Source organism: Hemicordylus capensis, chromosome 1 (genome assembly GCF_027244095.1).
Source record: "Hemicordylus capensis ecotype Gifberg chromosome 1, rHemCap1.1.pri, whole genome shotgun sequence".
Taxonomy (NCBI): Eukaryota; Metazoa; Chordata; class Lepidosauria; order Squamata; family Cordylidae; genus Hemicordylus; species Hemicordylus capensis.
The window spans coordinates 122,753,046-122,770,193 of NC_069657.1; the positions used below are offsets into that span (position 1 = coordinate 122,753,046).

At 39.0% G+C, this 17,148-nt stretch overlaps 1 protein-coding gene across 20 annotated transcripts in view; it reads right to left on the reverse strand.

Annotated features, from left to right (window-relative positions):
- Positions 1–5,847: 5,847 nt before the first annotated feature.
- The window catches only part of SOX6 (SRY-box transcription factor 6), a 676,724-nt gene continuing 665,423 nt past the window's right edge, over positions 5,848–17,148 (reverse strand). For all 20 annotated transcript variants that reach the window (XM_053252042.1, XM_053251996.1, XM_053251998.1 and 17 more), the window contains one exon: positions 5,848–15,181. In XM_053252042.1, the coding sequence (XP_053108017.1) occupies positions 14,878–15,181 (304 nt within the window). In that variant the 3' untranslated portion in view covers positions 5,848–14,877. The remainder of the gene's footprint in view (positions 15,182–17,148) is intronic.

Here is a 17,148-nt window from a genome sequence, read left to right on the forward strand (position 1 = left end):
AAATTAGTCTTTTAGCTGAAAACCTGTTTGAAAGATAATGTGTGAACTTCTGATGACTGAGTTTCATTTTCCTCAGCAAAACTGAGAATCATTGCCTAATAAACTGTGGCAATGTACTCTCTAAGTAAGCTTAAACACCATCCTACAGGCATTTACAGTCTGTCATGTCAAAGTGAATTAAAATGTGCCTAAGCAGTTCTTAATATAACTGACTGCAGTCATTTCTTGAGAGCAATTATGTTTTATTGTGTCAGTCATCCAAGAAGTATTATATACACTGTTGCAGCCCAGAAAAAAAATGGTTATTGGCTATCATGCCACAAGCCTAGTGTGGCCATAACATGATTGACTGGTTGAACAATTAATGGCCATAGTCCAATTAATCTACGCATTTTTCAGACCTCAACCTTAGTGAATCAAAAGCAGGCATTGATGACAGGAAGTGATTTTCCTGGCAACTAACTTCCAACTACAGTTGCTAAATAGACTTACATGTAGCTGGCCACTAACTGCTGGAGAAAATACATAAGAACATAGTATAAAAATATAAGAAGAGCCCTACTGAATCAGACTATAGGCCTAGCTAGTACAGCATCCTGTTTCCCAGTTGCCAATCAGATGCCTCTGATACGCCCACAAACAGGAGATGAAGGCATACCCTTCACCCATCATTTCTTTCCTGCAACTGGTAGTCAGGGGCATACTGCCTTTTAGAGATGTGCAAATTGATTCGAGCTCAAACTGATTTGAGCTTGAAACTGCTGTTCTGAGCTGGAAATGAATTGCCCTTAAAATAAAAGACCTGTTTCAAGCTCAAAATAAAATTACCCATTTCGAGCTTGAATCATTTTGAGTAGTCTACCAATTGGCGTTGGCAGGTTGACCAGTCCTCTGAGGCAGGCTAATGTGCTAAGTCCAAGGCAGAGGCCTGGTCTCCATTCCAGAATTAGCACATCAGATACACTAGGCTGCTTCTCCTGACTTAGTGTGTCAGTCCACCTTGAATGACTGGTCTGTCACCCAACATTGTGGGGGGAGAGCTGGTCTTGTGGTAATAAACATGATGTCCCCCTAGCTAAGCAGCATCTGCCCTAGTTGCATTTGAATGGGAGACTACGTGTGAGCATTATAATCCCCTTAGGGGATGGAGCCACTCTGGGAAGAGCAGAAGGTCCTAAGTTCTCTGCCTGAAATCTCCAAGATAAGGCTGAGAGGGACTCCTGCCTGCAGACTTGGAGAAGCTGCTGCCTGTCTGGGTAGACAATACTGAGCTAGATGGACCAATGGTCCAACTCAGTATATGGCAGCTTCCTATGTTCCTAGACCTGCTCTTCTTGGGGAAAAGGCACTCAAAACATTTCAAAGTTTTCATTGAAACATCAGGCTTGGCCACCGTTTCAGCAAAACAATTCTAGCATTTTGTGTTTTATTTCAAACTCAAAACAAAATCCAAAGTCAATCTCATGCACACCTCTACTGCTTTTCAACCTGGAGGTAGCACCTAGTTGTTATGATTAGAAGCCATTCATAGATTTGTCATGCATAAATTTATCTAACTGCATTTTAAAACCTGGGTGTGCTGGGTGTTATCAGTATGCTGATGCAATTCTATGTCTCCTTTTCCTGTTCAGGAAATGGCACTCATTCTCTAAATGACTGCCTACAGGCAGTAATGGGCTGGATGAGGGATAACAAATTGAAGCTGAATCCAAGCAAGACGGAGGTGCTCATTGTGGGGGCTCAGAATCTGAGGGGTGAGTTAGATCTTCCTGTGCTGGATGGGGTTACATTCCCCCAGAAGGAGCAGGTGTGCTGCTTGGGAGTACTCCTGGACCCAGGCCTCACCCTGGTATCTCACGTGGAGGCCATGGTCAGGAGTTCTTTCTATCAGTTTCGACTGATTCGACAGCTTTGCCCATTCCTTGAACAGGATGACCTCAAAACAGTGGTGCATCAGCCGGTAACCTCCCGGCTTGATTATTGCAATGCACTCTACATGGGGCTACCTCTGTACGTAGTTCGGAAACTTCAGTTAGTTCAAAATGCAGCAGCCAGATTGGTCTCTGAGGCAACCCAGAGAAACCATATTATGCCTGTCCTGAAACAGTTACACTGCCTGCCAATATGTTTCTGGGCAAAATACAAAGTGCTGGTTATTACCTTTAAAGCCCTGTACGGCTTAGGTCCAAGTTATCTTAGAGAGCGCCACCTTCTGTATGATCCCCACCGCACATTAAGGTCATCTGAGGAGGTTCGTCTCCAGTTACCACCACTGGTAACCACCACTGAGTCTGATGGCGACTCAGAGGTAGGCCTTTTCTGTTGCTGCTCTTGGACTGTGGAATGCACTCCCGGCAGAAATCCATAATTTGAGTTCATTACTGTCTTTCAGGAGAGCCCTTAATACCTATCTGTTTGGCCTGGCCTTCCAGAGTTTTTAAACTGTTGTAAACTATTTTAAATGTTTGCCCTGATTTTCTAGGGGTTTTTTTAACTGTTTGCATGTTTAATTGGTTTTATTCTGTTTTTATAGTTTTGATTTTAATTGTTAACTGGTTTTAATTGTTTTTATCCTGTTGTAAACTGCCCTGAGCCATTTTGGAAGGGTGGTATATAAAATTGAATGAATGAATGAATGAATGAATGAATGATATAGTTCTCAGATTTGTTTTTGCATCTATTATTGCCTTCATTCATTTCTTTTGCCAAGGTTTGTGTTTCTTATTGCTTTCTTCTTTCAGACAGTACTTCCTTTTTTTGAAGGATGGCTTCTTGCCTTTTATAACTTCTTTTATGCTACTTGTTAACCATGCTTTACTTTGTGGTACCACTCCTACTTGTGACATGCATTTTAACTGATCTTTTGTTATTGTGGTTTTAAATAAACACAGGTTCTGGGGAGATTTGACTCTGTTGACTTTCCCTTCCACTTTCTTTTTACAAACCAATCCCCTCACTTTTGAGAAGCTTCCTTTTTTTGAAGTCACATATGTCCGTTTTGAACTTCTTTGGCAATTTTCCCACTTGCATAGCATATATGTTAAATTTGCTAGCACTGTGGACACTAGCTGATTTCCAAATTAATGCTCTGCTGGTGTTCACTAGGGTTTTCTGTTGCCCAAGGGGGGCACAAATTATGGTGAGACCCCCTTCCCTCTGTGGTCACCTGTGACTCCTGTGTCTGAGCAGCCCCCAAACTCAGGGGTATAGTTTTAGGAAGCACAAGTTACTGCAAATGGAAGGGGCAGATTGCTGAAAATAACAACAGAAAATTCTGGTGCATTGTGCAGCATTAGTCAGAACTTCAGTCACTGTTCCCTATTGGTTCAATAAGATTTAAATCTCGCACTAGTCCTCTTTAGGGTTAGGATTAAGCCCACGGTCTCTCCTTCTCTTGTTGATTCCATGAACAACCAGATCAGAATTGAACCTGTAACACATGACTATCATTTTTACAGTACGAATATTTTTTTGTATTAGTGTTACCATTTATATAGCAATTAAGTGAATCAAAAATAATTGAAAGCTACTGTGGTATTTTGAAATGGTTAGAGGACTTAAAATCAAGTAGGTTGCACACAAGTATATAATATATAATAATTTGAGAAGTGCTGCATCCATTAGTCTATAAAAATTGTGCCACTATAAATTTGTCATTGTTTAAGATATCAGAGAAGTCTTTTTAGCTAACATCATCTCTAATGTTTGACAGCCTGGCCCTATGGAGAGCGATGATTTTCGCCAGTCTTCCCTTCCACTTGAAATCTACTGTGCCTCCAAACAATATGTCCCTGAGGATTCAGAGACATGCAACCAAAATGATCAGGGACCTGGCGCAACTTTCTTATGAGGCAAAGCTACAGCATTCGGGGCTCTTTACTTTGGAAAAGAGGTAACTAAGTGGAGACATGATCAAGCTGTATATAATTATGCATGGAGTAGAGAGAGTGGACAGAGAGAAAAATGACTCCCTCTATCACACCACTAGAACCATGGGTCATCCCATGAACCTGAAGGTCAGAAAATTTAGGACCAACGAACAGAAGTACTTCTTCACACAGCGCATAATTTATCCCTGCTAACTGGGCAAAGAGGCACCTTTTTAACATGGTGATTCTCTTTATTTAGCAGGGGAAGAGTAACTGGCCCTATCCACCCCGAGCACAGTACCTCTCCAGTGAATGTTGCTTGTTTCTATCTTGTTTCTTTTTAGATTGTGAGGCCTTTGACGACTGGGAGCCATCTTATTTATTTAATATTTCTCTATGTAAACCGCTTTGGAAACTTTTATTGAAAAGCAGTATATAATTGTTGTTGTTGAATTCTCTACCACAGGATATGATGATGGCCACTAGCTTCGATGGCTTTAAACGGAGCTTAGACAAATTCATGCTGGACAGGTCTATCAATGGCTACTAGTCTGGTGGCTATAGGCCACCTCCAGGCTCAGAGGAAAGATGCCACTAAATACCAGTTGGAGGGGAGCAATGCAGGAGAGGCAGCCAGTCCTTACCCCCTGCCTGTGGGCTTCTCAGAGGCTTCTGGTCAGCCACTGTGTGAAACAGGATGTTGGACTGGATGGACCTTGAGCCTCATCCAGCAAGTCTGTCCTTATGTTCTTATGCTTTCAGGAGGCACATGAGGCTTCAAACAAAAAAGGGTAGATCAGTGAAAATACCCATCCATCCCCTATAGCAGCACCAGTGCATCATTAGTCTACATGTCAGCTAATGTATTTAATGCTTCATTGTGCCACTCACTTTTCTACATCCTCATTTAAACAAACATGATTACAAAATTACTCTTCAGACTGACACAATAGGTGGATGTTTAATGGCTGGTGATTTGAAAGTGGCAGAAGGAACTAGAGCAGCTCCATGTAAGGGAGCATACTGTGGTGATGAACAGAGAAATTAAAAGGATGGGGAAGGGGCATTAGTTCTCAAGAGAGGAGGCATGAGTAATGAAGAGGGTTTAATGCAACACCTGTGTCTGTATAGGAGCCAGAAATCTTCTTTGGGGGCTGAAGGAGGACTAGGAGCTTGCCTAAACAGTAAAATGTATATTACCTCACAAATGTTGAATGACAGTGTTCAGACCCTTTGCTTAAGTAGCATTGCAAAGCTGACTTTCATTTTTGGCAGTGTTAGCATATGCTACTTTGCAAGATTTTTCTTCTGCCAAGAAACTAAAGCAACCACATACAATTTTTGATTGAATTCAACAGTGTGCCCAAGATTTCTTCTTTCCTGCTTTTAGTCTTGGACAATAACTGTGCAAGTGGTTTGAAATCTATTGTAATTCAAAAGTCAGAATTCTCTGACATTACAGCACACTTTGATATAATTTATTTTCCTGTGAGGTAGAATAGAATATCTAATCCCAAAGCCAATCATAATAAGGGGTTGAATTGTTTGGCTCCAATGCAATATGGTGTTACAGATTTCATAATGTCAAGTTCAGTTACTTTGTCTAATGAGGTTGTAAGAGACATAAAATGAAAAGGGCTAACAAAGAGAGATTTTTTCTTCTGACACATTGCTACTTAATAAAAGTTCATCTCATACTAGGTTGCTTCAACAAGTATTTCCTTCTAACACATCACACAGGCTTCAAATGAAGTTGTTCAAGCATATTGAGGCACTAACAGTGCAAAAACCAAATCGCTTATAAGAAAGCATTCAGTGGTCTGACAATGAGCAGGGGGCGAGGTGAGGCTGATCAGAAGGAATTGGCCGATTGATCTACAGGGCCTTTTTTCCTCTAGCAGTTTCTTGGGATCTGGAGCAGACTGTTACGTATAAAAAGAACAGAATAGGCTGCACAGAAAAAGCTACACACATATCATAAAACAAAATTTATCTTTAATCTGTAAGTGTCAACAGCAGTACAAAAGATGGAGTGATGGTGAATAGATTAAGGGTAGAGAGGACAGTTTTGAGGTAAATGAGCATAAATAGGCAGTCTTATAGACACTCCCCTGAGGGGTCAGAACCCCTTATCATGGCATATATGGTATCACCCAATGATGACATGTTTAACATATCAGGAAAGCACCCTGTGCAAAAAAAAAAAAAAAAAAAAGGAAAAGGGAGGGGGAAGAAAAAACTCCCCTCAAATATGTAGGTAAGGTGCCAACATACACCAGAATATATGCTATAAAGACAGTGTCTTTTACTTTTGTCTTTTCCATTAATTTCTGAGGCAGAGGAGAGGAGAAGACTCTTAAAAGTACCACTGAAAATTATTTAATATTTAATTTACCTCACGTCAATACTGCACAACAAAATCCAAGAAGTCTTTATGCTATGAAGCAAAGCTAAGAATGATTATCTTTTTTCTTAAATTAAGAGCACAGATACTTTTTGTAAAAAAGAAAGAAAGAAAGAAATCAACATCCTTAGCAAACGTTCTTTTCTTTTCTTTTTTAAACTGCTTCAAGAGGAGAGTGTGAGAAAGATGTGATGGCAACCTTTTAAGTTCATTTAAAAACTTTACACTGGACTGTACAAGATTTTTTTTGATAAACTATTTACATTTTCAGACTTTTAAAACATATTCAAAGCAGCAATAAACACTAGGGTTTTTTTTTTCCTCTACATGCCCAAATAATTGCCAGCCCTGGGCCCAGGTAGGTACCTGACTGTATATAGAATTTCTACAAAGAAAACCTGCCAGTTAAAATTTGCTTGTAGGTGTAGAAACAGCAGCCCTAGGCTTTTAAGAGCCACGCCCACACTGTTGCTATAGGAACCAAAGCATAGTACCTTGACAAGGGGAGTCTCAGTTGTCCCCCAACAGCTCTACACAAAAAACTTTACACTTTGAAACAGCAGCTAGCATGTCAGTCCAGCATGTCAGTGAATTGTGCTGATTAAATTAACATAGAATACAATCTCACAATATACATCACAAACAAATTACAATGTCAGGAAAGAAAAGAGTTACAGTAAGATAAGTTATGTAGTAACAGCTTATAAGATCGTCTTAATGTAATAAAAAACATTTGTACATGGCAAATACAATAATGAAGGAACAGAAATACTAAAACATTCTAAAATTTGCTACAGGCTGATGATGGGTACAAGGGAGAGAGAAAAAAAAACCCCTGTGCTTTTGAAAAAGCAAAACACGATTGACAAGGAAGACAAACGGAGAATGCACACTAGCAGGTCTGCAATGTGCAGCATACAAACAGTTAAATATTTGCACATTCCCCATACTTTTTGAGAGCACCAAGGACCTCACTTGTGGTTTTTGAAGAAAGCAAAAGTTATAAAGCAAACTGTCACTAAGCTGCTTTATAGCTTTCATATTGCCATGAATACCAATTGGATACATTTTCCTTCCACACACACACACACACACCAGCCCACCCCCTCCTCTTTGCATACAATGATTGAACTCCCTCAGAATACTACTTTTTGTCAGCTTTTAAAAATGAATCCTAGACTTTTAAAAAATGGAATAAAGAATCCAATGAAATAAATCTGGTTTTTCTTTTTTAAATCTACTACTGTAATTTTTATGTGTGTTCTAGAATGGGATCAGTATATCTAACATATTATCCAAGAAAAATGGCAGAGAACAATGGTTGATTGGAAGTGGTGGAGGTGGGGTGGGAGAAGAGGAAAGAGAAGTAAGTCTGAGAAAAAGAATAAGTGCCTTTGCAAAAGATCAAATGAGGTCACATGTTAGTCTTTAAACAGGACATGCTTAAGTGCCAACTTCAGTCTTTTAACACGCATGCAAACATCTAGGGTCTGAGACTATTTTTTTTTAAAATTGAAAATATGAAGTACTATATTATACATTCTACCAGCTGCATTTTGAGAACAGTTGTTGGCACTGACAAGCCAATCCAGATATACACATACAATTCTGCTTAAGTTTAAACATATACCTAAATCTTTTGGACTTCAGTAGAATGGCTCGGTTGCTTAAAGTTAAAGTGGTGCCTAAGCTGTGATCTTCATACCACCTACTGTGGAGTAGCACCATTGGCTTCCTATTGAGACTATTCCAGAGTGTGTGGTTTTGAAGATTCCAGCTTTAAGTGCTTTGCTAGACAGGAGCATTGTGGCATTTCTTACTTGCAAATTATTTTTGATAAGGTAGAAAGAAATGTCAAGTCTTCAAAAAGACAAAGAGCAACAGTAGGTACAGTAGGAGATCTTGTTTTAACTTTGTATTAGGGGATGCTTGCATTTACACTCAAACAATAATTGCTTTCAAGTTTCTGCTGTACTTTTGTCACAGGGTTTTGTATTTATTGTAAATTATGTGTGCGTGCGCGCGCACATACACACACACACACACACACTAATGAACAGCATAGCCATATCTGTTGAAGCTGTTGAAGCTGTACTTCCATTGTAATCTATCTTACACCCCTGCACTGCCTCTTGGTGACTAGGAGCACACTGATTTGGGATAAGGTTGTGATCCCATAGCCTTCCCAAACCAATTTACACTGAAACAATAATTTGCTTAATTCATAATTTGTGTAATTAATATATATTGGTGTACCAGCACACTTTTAGGAGTTGTGGAGGAGGAGGAGTTGCAGCTCAGTGACAGAGCAATGCAATACATGTACAAGGGTTCCCAGGTTTAAAGCCTAGCATCTCTGGTTAAAAAATGTCAGCTAGCAGAGAAAGCAAAGACCTCTGTCTGAGCCCCTGAAGAACTGCTGCTAGTCGGAATACATAGATGGATAAAATGCCTGATAGTCTAAAGCTGCTCCTTATATCCTAAGAAACTGGCCCTTTGATCAAATGCTGTAGCTATAAACCCTGTGAAATTGCATTTCATTTTCATTAAGACTTTATTTTGCATTTTGTCCATTGTAACTGCAGTTCTGCGTTACATCTGAAGGCGGCCTTTGTCAAATACCAAGTAAATTGAACGATTTATTTCTAACTGGTAACAAATTATTATTTTATAAGTTTTCTCTTGAAATTTGAAGCTCTTATAAATGTTGCCTGTGTTGGGGAGATTACCCCAAAATACTAGCCCACATGCTCTGCAACAATATGACGACAGAAGAAAGACGGAGAGACTGGAATGTAGCTGTGATGAAGGTTTGTTCTGCAGCCAAGTGCATGCGGAAGTGCGGGGGGGGGGAGTTCACTCCTTTTCCTGCAAAAAAAAAAAAAAAATCAGCAGCCCTCAGGGACATATTTCTGGAAGTGAAAAGGGCTTTTGCATGGAGGGAAGAGAAGAAAAATAGTTTCCCTGTCCCCCTCTGTGCATGCTGGCCTGCAGAACAAGCCTTTGGCTGCAGCTGTGCTTCAACCTCTCTGTAAGCTCAGAGTCCTTCTTCTGCCCTCTTATCAGTGCGCAACACACAGACCACTGTTCTCAGTCCAGATACTCTTACTACATATGTGTATGACCTTGTAATACTTTAAAAAACATTTTTATCCTTGGGCATTCTGATGCCATTTTCTAATCTAGAGAACAACTATATATGCCTTCATTTTTTATTTTTTTTTAACTTGTCTGGCTGGCCAACATGCTTCCATAGCAAACAGAGCTAACCAGTCCAATGTGATATTTAATAACTGGCATTGCCTGGTTAAGGTAAGTTTTCCAGAGCATCCTTGTTTATTTACTTGTGATTCACATTGACACTTTTTAAAAATCATTCACATTGGTTGCTTTCAAACAAGAACTAAAATCTTTTCTTAGTTTTGCTTGGAAGCAAATTGCAGATCATGAAACAAACTGATAACAAGCTGGATTAGAAATTTGGCACTTGTACAACCCAATTCTTAAAGCAGTTGCTTTTTACAGTAACCCTAATGGCGGGGGGGGGAGCTACATGGGGTGGTATCTTTGATGATAGGAGCAATTCACTTATTTATTACTTTTCTCAAATTCCAATGAATGTAATGAACCTACATCTGCTTAAGTATTAGGAACTTTGTATCAGCCTGCAACAGTGGCATAACACCATGAATTCCAATCCAGAGAAAGCTAGTTGTGCTTAACTTCTGTTGTAACTAAGAGGACTTCAATTAGTTGCAACCTGTTTCTCCCCTGATTTAAATGGGCCTTAAATATGACAACCTTTGGCTTAGAGCCATGGTCTGTAATGTTGTACAAGGGAAACATCTGAGTGACACTCCACGTCCTATGTACTTCTTTGCTGCTGCTGCTGCAGTCCTTAAGACCAGACTGTTAAGTTTCATATCTCTGACCCATAGTTTATCAGTCCCAATAACGATAATGCCACTATCAGAGAATAAAGAATATGAGGATTGTTATTCTATAAGCGAGTGCAATATTTTAAAATGCTTTGTGTTGATGAAATATGGGATTCAGATTGAAGGAGGGCACAAGTGAGGCATCTGGCCATCCTAGCTACAGGTCCACATTACTGCTCCCACACTGCAGGTGTAAATTCAGCATCTACATGAGGTACAGTGATTTGTCAGCATTTAATATGGACCAACATACACTGATACAGAACAAAAGTAAATACATAACTTATACTTCACTAATTATCCATGAACAAAAAATAAAATTCTATTTCCTATGTTATATTTACACATTCAAAAAAACAAAAACAAAAAACCCAACCTAAAATGAGATGGTGAATTAATCAAAAACTTTGTTTTGAGCTCCAATTAGAAATCTTGTGTTTGTTTCCTTGCGATTGTCTTTCCTTGATTTCTACTGACACTTTAGAGCCAACATTGGCTAATAAATACAAGAAGCTGCTTCTGCACTTTTTAGATTCCAATGCTTGACACTCCACCTGCCTAATAATGTCGTATTCTGCTATCTGGTGATTCTTGAAGAGCCAATCAGTGTCATGAAAGCAGCTTTAAGTTACAGAGTATCAGCATATATGCAGGACTGGAGCTAAAACAAAGTATTCATACATATACGAATTTTGCATAAATAAATGAAATAACAAGACATAAAAATGACTCAAATCCGGCAACTGTGAGGCAGGCCCACACGAGTCGAAACAGATGACTTTTGTTCATGTCAATTTTGTACAACAGTTTCACATTAGTTAGAAGTGATAAAAAATACCATTTATATCCAGTGCTTATAACACTTACGAAACAACATCTGTGAGTGTGTGTTTTTGTACTACGAGCAAAATCAAGTTTCAGTCCTAAAGAACAGTCCTTTGTTCTCCGCCAGCCTGCAGAATATTATTTTGGCATGGTCATAAACTTTATAAAAAGAAATTAACTCACTAAACTAAAGGTTTGCCTTTGTGCAAATATAATTACATAAAATACAATGCTAGCAATACTGCATTCTACCTATGCAACAAAAAAACCATGAAGAGAGAAGAGAAATGAGTTGTAGGGTGGAGAGGGATTTATAACAGGAGAAACCTGTAGGAAATTAATAAATAGTCATTCTTTAGGAAAGAATGGGTACCTCCACGCCAAACTACACATATTAGAGCAGATCTTAACAAAGGATTTTCTTTCAGTACCTTCACTAGATAAAGAGAGCGCTCACCAGCTAATGACATGGCAAATGCCTTTAACATATTGGCTAGACCAGTTTTATTACTTTAGCTGTAGATGTGAGAATACTATTCAAATAAATAGTAAAGATAGACCATTTTGTTCCAGGTTATACAACAGCTGCCAAAAGTTTGATTAGGGTGTTGATGTCAGAATAATATTTTGTCTTGTAAACCTAACAGTCCCTATTTGCTTGCGTGGATTGAATTGTCTATTTTAACATTGAAAAATTGTCTATCTCCAGGAATTGCTGAAAACTAAAAGGACATTGTTAGTGTTCCCTGCTAATTCTGCATGGTCATATGAAAGCATGATGTGCAGATATTGTGTTAATTTTACTAAGGAGGGTTCCAATATAAACATCACTGAAATCAAGGAAGTGTGGGGGGGAAAATATGACTGTAAGAAACCATCTCTTGTATGCACATCAGAAGTCCCTGTTGCTAGCTATGGAAGTGTAAAGAGCCCCACCTGCCTTAGTCAGTAGTGGAAGTTCTGTGCACATACCAGGAAGTGGATGGCAGTCCATGATTTTTCAGTCGGAACTCGATCCTATCCACTGAGTTGTCATTTGTTGGTTTCCTGTCTTTGGCCATCATACAAAATGCAGAAATGCTTTAGCAAAGCCCTTGCTCATTTTTCCCAGAGCAAAGCTAGTGAGACGTAGAAGTGCTCTTCCAACCTTAAGGATGGGTTCTTTATGTGCCATGGAATCCTTTACATAGCACGGAGACTGCTTGAAGTTGTGTCTTGCATGGCACTTGCTCCATCTGGATCAGTACCGGTTTTGTCTTTGCTGCCGCAAAAGATTCATGTTGATAGTTTCTGGAGAAAGTTGCACACAACTAGTTCAATGTGTGGAGTAGCGACTGCACTGAAGTAATGCAACGTGGCTCCCAAACCACTAGAGTGGTTTGTGTGAAGTGGAATTTATTTAAAGAACATAAACATTTTGCACCAGTAAAGCTGCCACTTCTTTGCATATTCCTTTCTGAACAGTTGTGACTATAGGTAGGAAAGGTCTAGTGAAAAAAACATTCACTAGAAGCCCGCCCACCCCGCAATTCTGAATATTTGGGAATAGTCTGATTCAAAACCTGTTAATATCAGCAACCCTAATCCTAACATACATACTTATGAACTAATGCCATGCTTTTATATAGAATTTACTGATGAGGTGAAGTGACTAGACATTGTTGTACCTCATATTCAGACAGCAGACTCTGGCCTGGACTTTCATGCTGCATGGTTGATCAAATCCAACTTTCTGGGTCAAATCTTGACATTTACCAACTGTTGTTTTGGACCAATGGATTTTTATATTAAGACCTACATTATTAACCTGGGAATGTTAATTACCTGCCAGCTCTTTTTAGAAATCAGCTTTATATTTAAAGTAATTAGCAATGAAATAAATAAGGTTTTAAATTTTTGCAGCACTATTGATCTAAAGATTTCAGTGCTGATCTGGATTCATGTTATGCTTGGAATATAGCTATGTGTCCACTTTTTCTTATAGGGCAAGTGATGCAAAGCACTGAAATCCTTCAAGTATTTTTCTATGTGTAACATTAAGCACTTATTTGCGTGACTGAAATCTAAAAAGAAGTAGACTAAAATCATGTCAGTTAATGACAAAATAAAGGGATTAACCCATGACTCTCTTTAGTTTTCTGTGACTAATATTTAATAAAAGTTATCTGAGATATTAAAATTGTGTGCTTTTGCCTATACAAATTTCAGAGATACATCATGTAACAGCCAAAGTGTCTTTCAAGTTGACTATGTGAAAGGCATTGTGAAGAATCCTAAAACAGTGGCAAAATTTTACATTTTCATAAAAACCTATGATGGAACATTCAATGGAATTTCAAATGGTCTACATTCTCTATTAAGAGAATATCACTGGAAAACTTAAGAATTACTTAAGAAGAGTTGAAGAGCTAGCATAAGTTAGCTCAGAAAATTTTGGTTCTTTACTTTAATTGAACCAGAGTCTCCCATATTGTATTACAAACTGTCCTCAGTTTCACAGTTGTTGCTGTGCAGCATATGGGAAGTTGAAAAAATTCAAGTCTAAACACTCTTGGAAATATGGAACTAACTGGATGATTCTTTGAATTGTGGCCTATAATAAAAACAGACACATAGCACAATTATACTGTGTAAATAGGAAACAAGCTTACATTCTTTTGTTTTGCTGTTTTGCCAATTATTTTCAGTGTGGATGAACATAATTTATCCCATATCGGTATAAATTTCCTTTTCAATACTAAGTTGCCTCCTATGAAGACACCCAAAGGCTTTAAGGGAAAGAGCTCTTTATATAGAGGTCAATAAACTGAAAATATAATGCCACCACAACAGTACTTTTGATTCTTTCTTTTTTAATGTGGACCCCTGACATTCTGGAATGAATATATTGTTTAAGATAAAATGTAATTAAGACTGAATGTAAGGGTTAAAAGCAAAGAGAGAGAGAATGGATTTGAAGGTGGCCTTACATTCCTAAGACAGGCCTGTCGATAGCTGGTGATCGCTCTTTTGTGCTTACTTAATATTTTATATTGATGGTACATCAAGAGGCAGAAACAACTGGGCAAGTGCATTGTGGCAATCATGTTCACTACTTTAAGAACATCCTGTCTCCAGATTCCTGAGTACTTTACTATTTTCTGGAAAAGTTAGGGGTTTTTTAAAAAGATATATAGAGCTTTTTAAGATGCCAAAGGATTGTCTAAGACTTTACAGTGTCTTTCTTAAGACTTTTTTTTTAAATGTTAAGATTCAAAAGTTATGAAAGTTTGGCACATTAGAAGATCAACTATACATGTGGAGAGAGAGAAATGGAATTTAGAGACTTTGTTTAAAAAAGATGAGCTAAGACACACAGATGCACACACTTGAGGACTTGTTCTATTTCATGATAGGAAATCTGCAGTAATTTTTTTGTTTTGTTTTTGTTTTCTAAAATAATTCAGAATAAAAACACATTCACAACCTGTAGGCTGGCACAGCATACCTGAGTGAGAATGTAAAACCCCCATTTAAAACAGTAACTTAAACCTTATCATCAGCATCCAGGAGGAGGAAAAATAGACAAAAAAGGTAAGACTTGTAAGACAGCTATTGATTCATTTAAGTGTTCAAGTCCCAATGCCTGATGCTTAATGTCTTCACCTAAATTTAAAAAAACAAACAAAAGTTCATGAAAAATTAGGGAACAATCTGTGTCACACATTAAGAAACATTTAAGACCATTCTGCAGATGTAACTGTAGGAGCCACACATGCATGCAGGCTCATTTAAGAACTTTTTGTTCAAAAAAACAAAACAAAACAAAAAAAGTCAGAGTACTTTAATTCAGCAAACATCCTCAGTTGGCAGTGACAGCCTCATGGGCTTCATTTTCACTGCTATAGTCTGATTTGGGGTCATCTTCGAAGTCCTCGTACATTTCCATTTCATCCTCCCCATTTATCATTTCATTTCCAGCAAGGCTCCCGCTGTCCGACTTCATGCCATAAGTGCTCTGAATGACAGGGATACTGGGCTCAGGGCTAGCAGAGGTGCTGGAGCAATCAGATGTCATCTGAGGAGATGGCGTAGTAGTTGCCATAGTAATAGCACCAGGATAGACCACACCTGTTCCTGTGGTGATTGGAATCTGAGGCTGTTGCCTGGAAGGAAACACAAAATTTCCCCCCACTTTAATTCACACAAGTAGTTCATATTTCTCATTTTGATGGAAGATGAATCCTTAATCTCTTGTGGTTTTTTAATTCTTTATCTCAAAACAGGAGCAGAACTGTAATAGGGTGGACAAGTTCAAATAACCTGTCGTGTCCTGTGTCTGGGAGCCACCGCCAAGCTCCCCCCTCCCCAGGCCAGGGCTCTGCCCATCTTCCTTCCATTGGCCGAGCTCCCCAAGCATGCACCAAAGGAGAGCAGCCTGGGAGTGAGAAGCGGATGGAAGCAGGGCATGTGCACTAAAGGGGAGAGGTCTGGGAGTGAGGAGCCGAAGGAGACAGCCGACAGCAGCAGGTAGCCAGTGGTGGCAGCCCCAACCTGAGGGAGGGGGGAGCTTGGCAGCTCCTCCCAATGATGGGTAACGAGGGAGGGAGCGGTGAGGCATGCACGTACAAGTGCGTGTGCCACCACATGGGGAACGAATATGGGCCCACTCTTCCCTCAGTATACCCCTGCCTCAAATATAAACACTGTGCAGACATTAATCATGTCTATTTCAGTTAAAAAACAAATCTCTCAAAGTGCAAATCAGTTTTAAACATCATATGAAAAAATATAAAAAGTTCAAAAACAGAACATCATTAAAACATCACAACACAACCAATGCAAAGAGAGAGAGAGAGAGAAACAGAATCAAGACTTATTACCCAAAGACAAAGTTCATTATATATATATATATATATCACCAATGTCTTACATGAGAGAAGTGAATTGACCATACCCAGAAGGATGACCCTTCTAGACCCTAGAAGATGCCTATCAAATCTCAGATAGAGGTAGATTAAATATTCTTAATGGTTGCTGTGTGCTGCAGCATTAGTCGGGTGGAACAAGATCATCATCCTTGCAGTGAGGGTTGCTCCGAGCTAAGGCAGCAAATTGCTGAGCAGCCAATCGTGTGTGAGCAGATTTTCACTGCTCTCCCTTCCTTCCAAAAGTTTTTTTTTGCTTCAAAAATCTATCTAATGCTAATCCCCGCCTCCTCCCCCCTGCACACTATCAGTTGTCACTCCTTGTAAGGATGGAGCTCTTGCTCTGCCCTTGTAAGACTGCACAGCATATAAGACTAATACACATCCTTTTCTTAAAGCTGCTGTCTGCTCTGAAGTTTGCAGCAACAAGAGCTACAGAGGTCTGATGCTGCTTCTTCACACTGGGGTTAAAATTAGAAATAAATCAATTAATACACTAAAAAAACTAATTGGTGCACTATGTCCCCTGCAAAGTCACTAAGATTTGTAATAATTGGTTCATTGTTTGAAATTGAGGAACCTGAAAGACTGTTTTGTTTATTGTGGCATAAGCTTTCATGGACTAGAAATCACTTTGTCAGATGCAGATGATATATTTAATTGCTGTATGTGTAGAGAAAAAAAGTTTGTAAACAGTGGGGCCAGGAAATGCAAAGGATAGCAGCAGGTCCATCATATTTCTATGCTGTGTCAAATGTACCTGCATGGTAAAAACAGAGTGGCCCATTTGCTACAGCAGTCACTGATGATAATCCTGTCATTTTTCTTATCTTAAAGCAGGACAATTCCTTTCTGAAATGGGATTTCTGAATGCTGCCATTTTGAGTGTCATATCTGCATCCATGTATTCTCTGTCACACAGATACTGACCTGTTTGTCCTATGTAAATAGCAGAAGGGCTCTGTTGGCAGATGGTTGCACATATCACACTGGAGGATGTATAGGATAGTTTCCCTATTACAGTACACAAACATTTTGACTTCACAGCATTTCAGGTTTTGGTTGACTAGGCACTATATAAATATAACTGGAAAAATCTACAGTGTTGTCTTTTCCCCAAAACATTTAAATCAGCAACAGCCATTGTCTGCTGTTTCATTCAGATCCATTTTTTTCCCAGACAGATCTTGAAATTACTGAGTCTA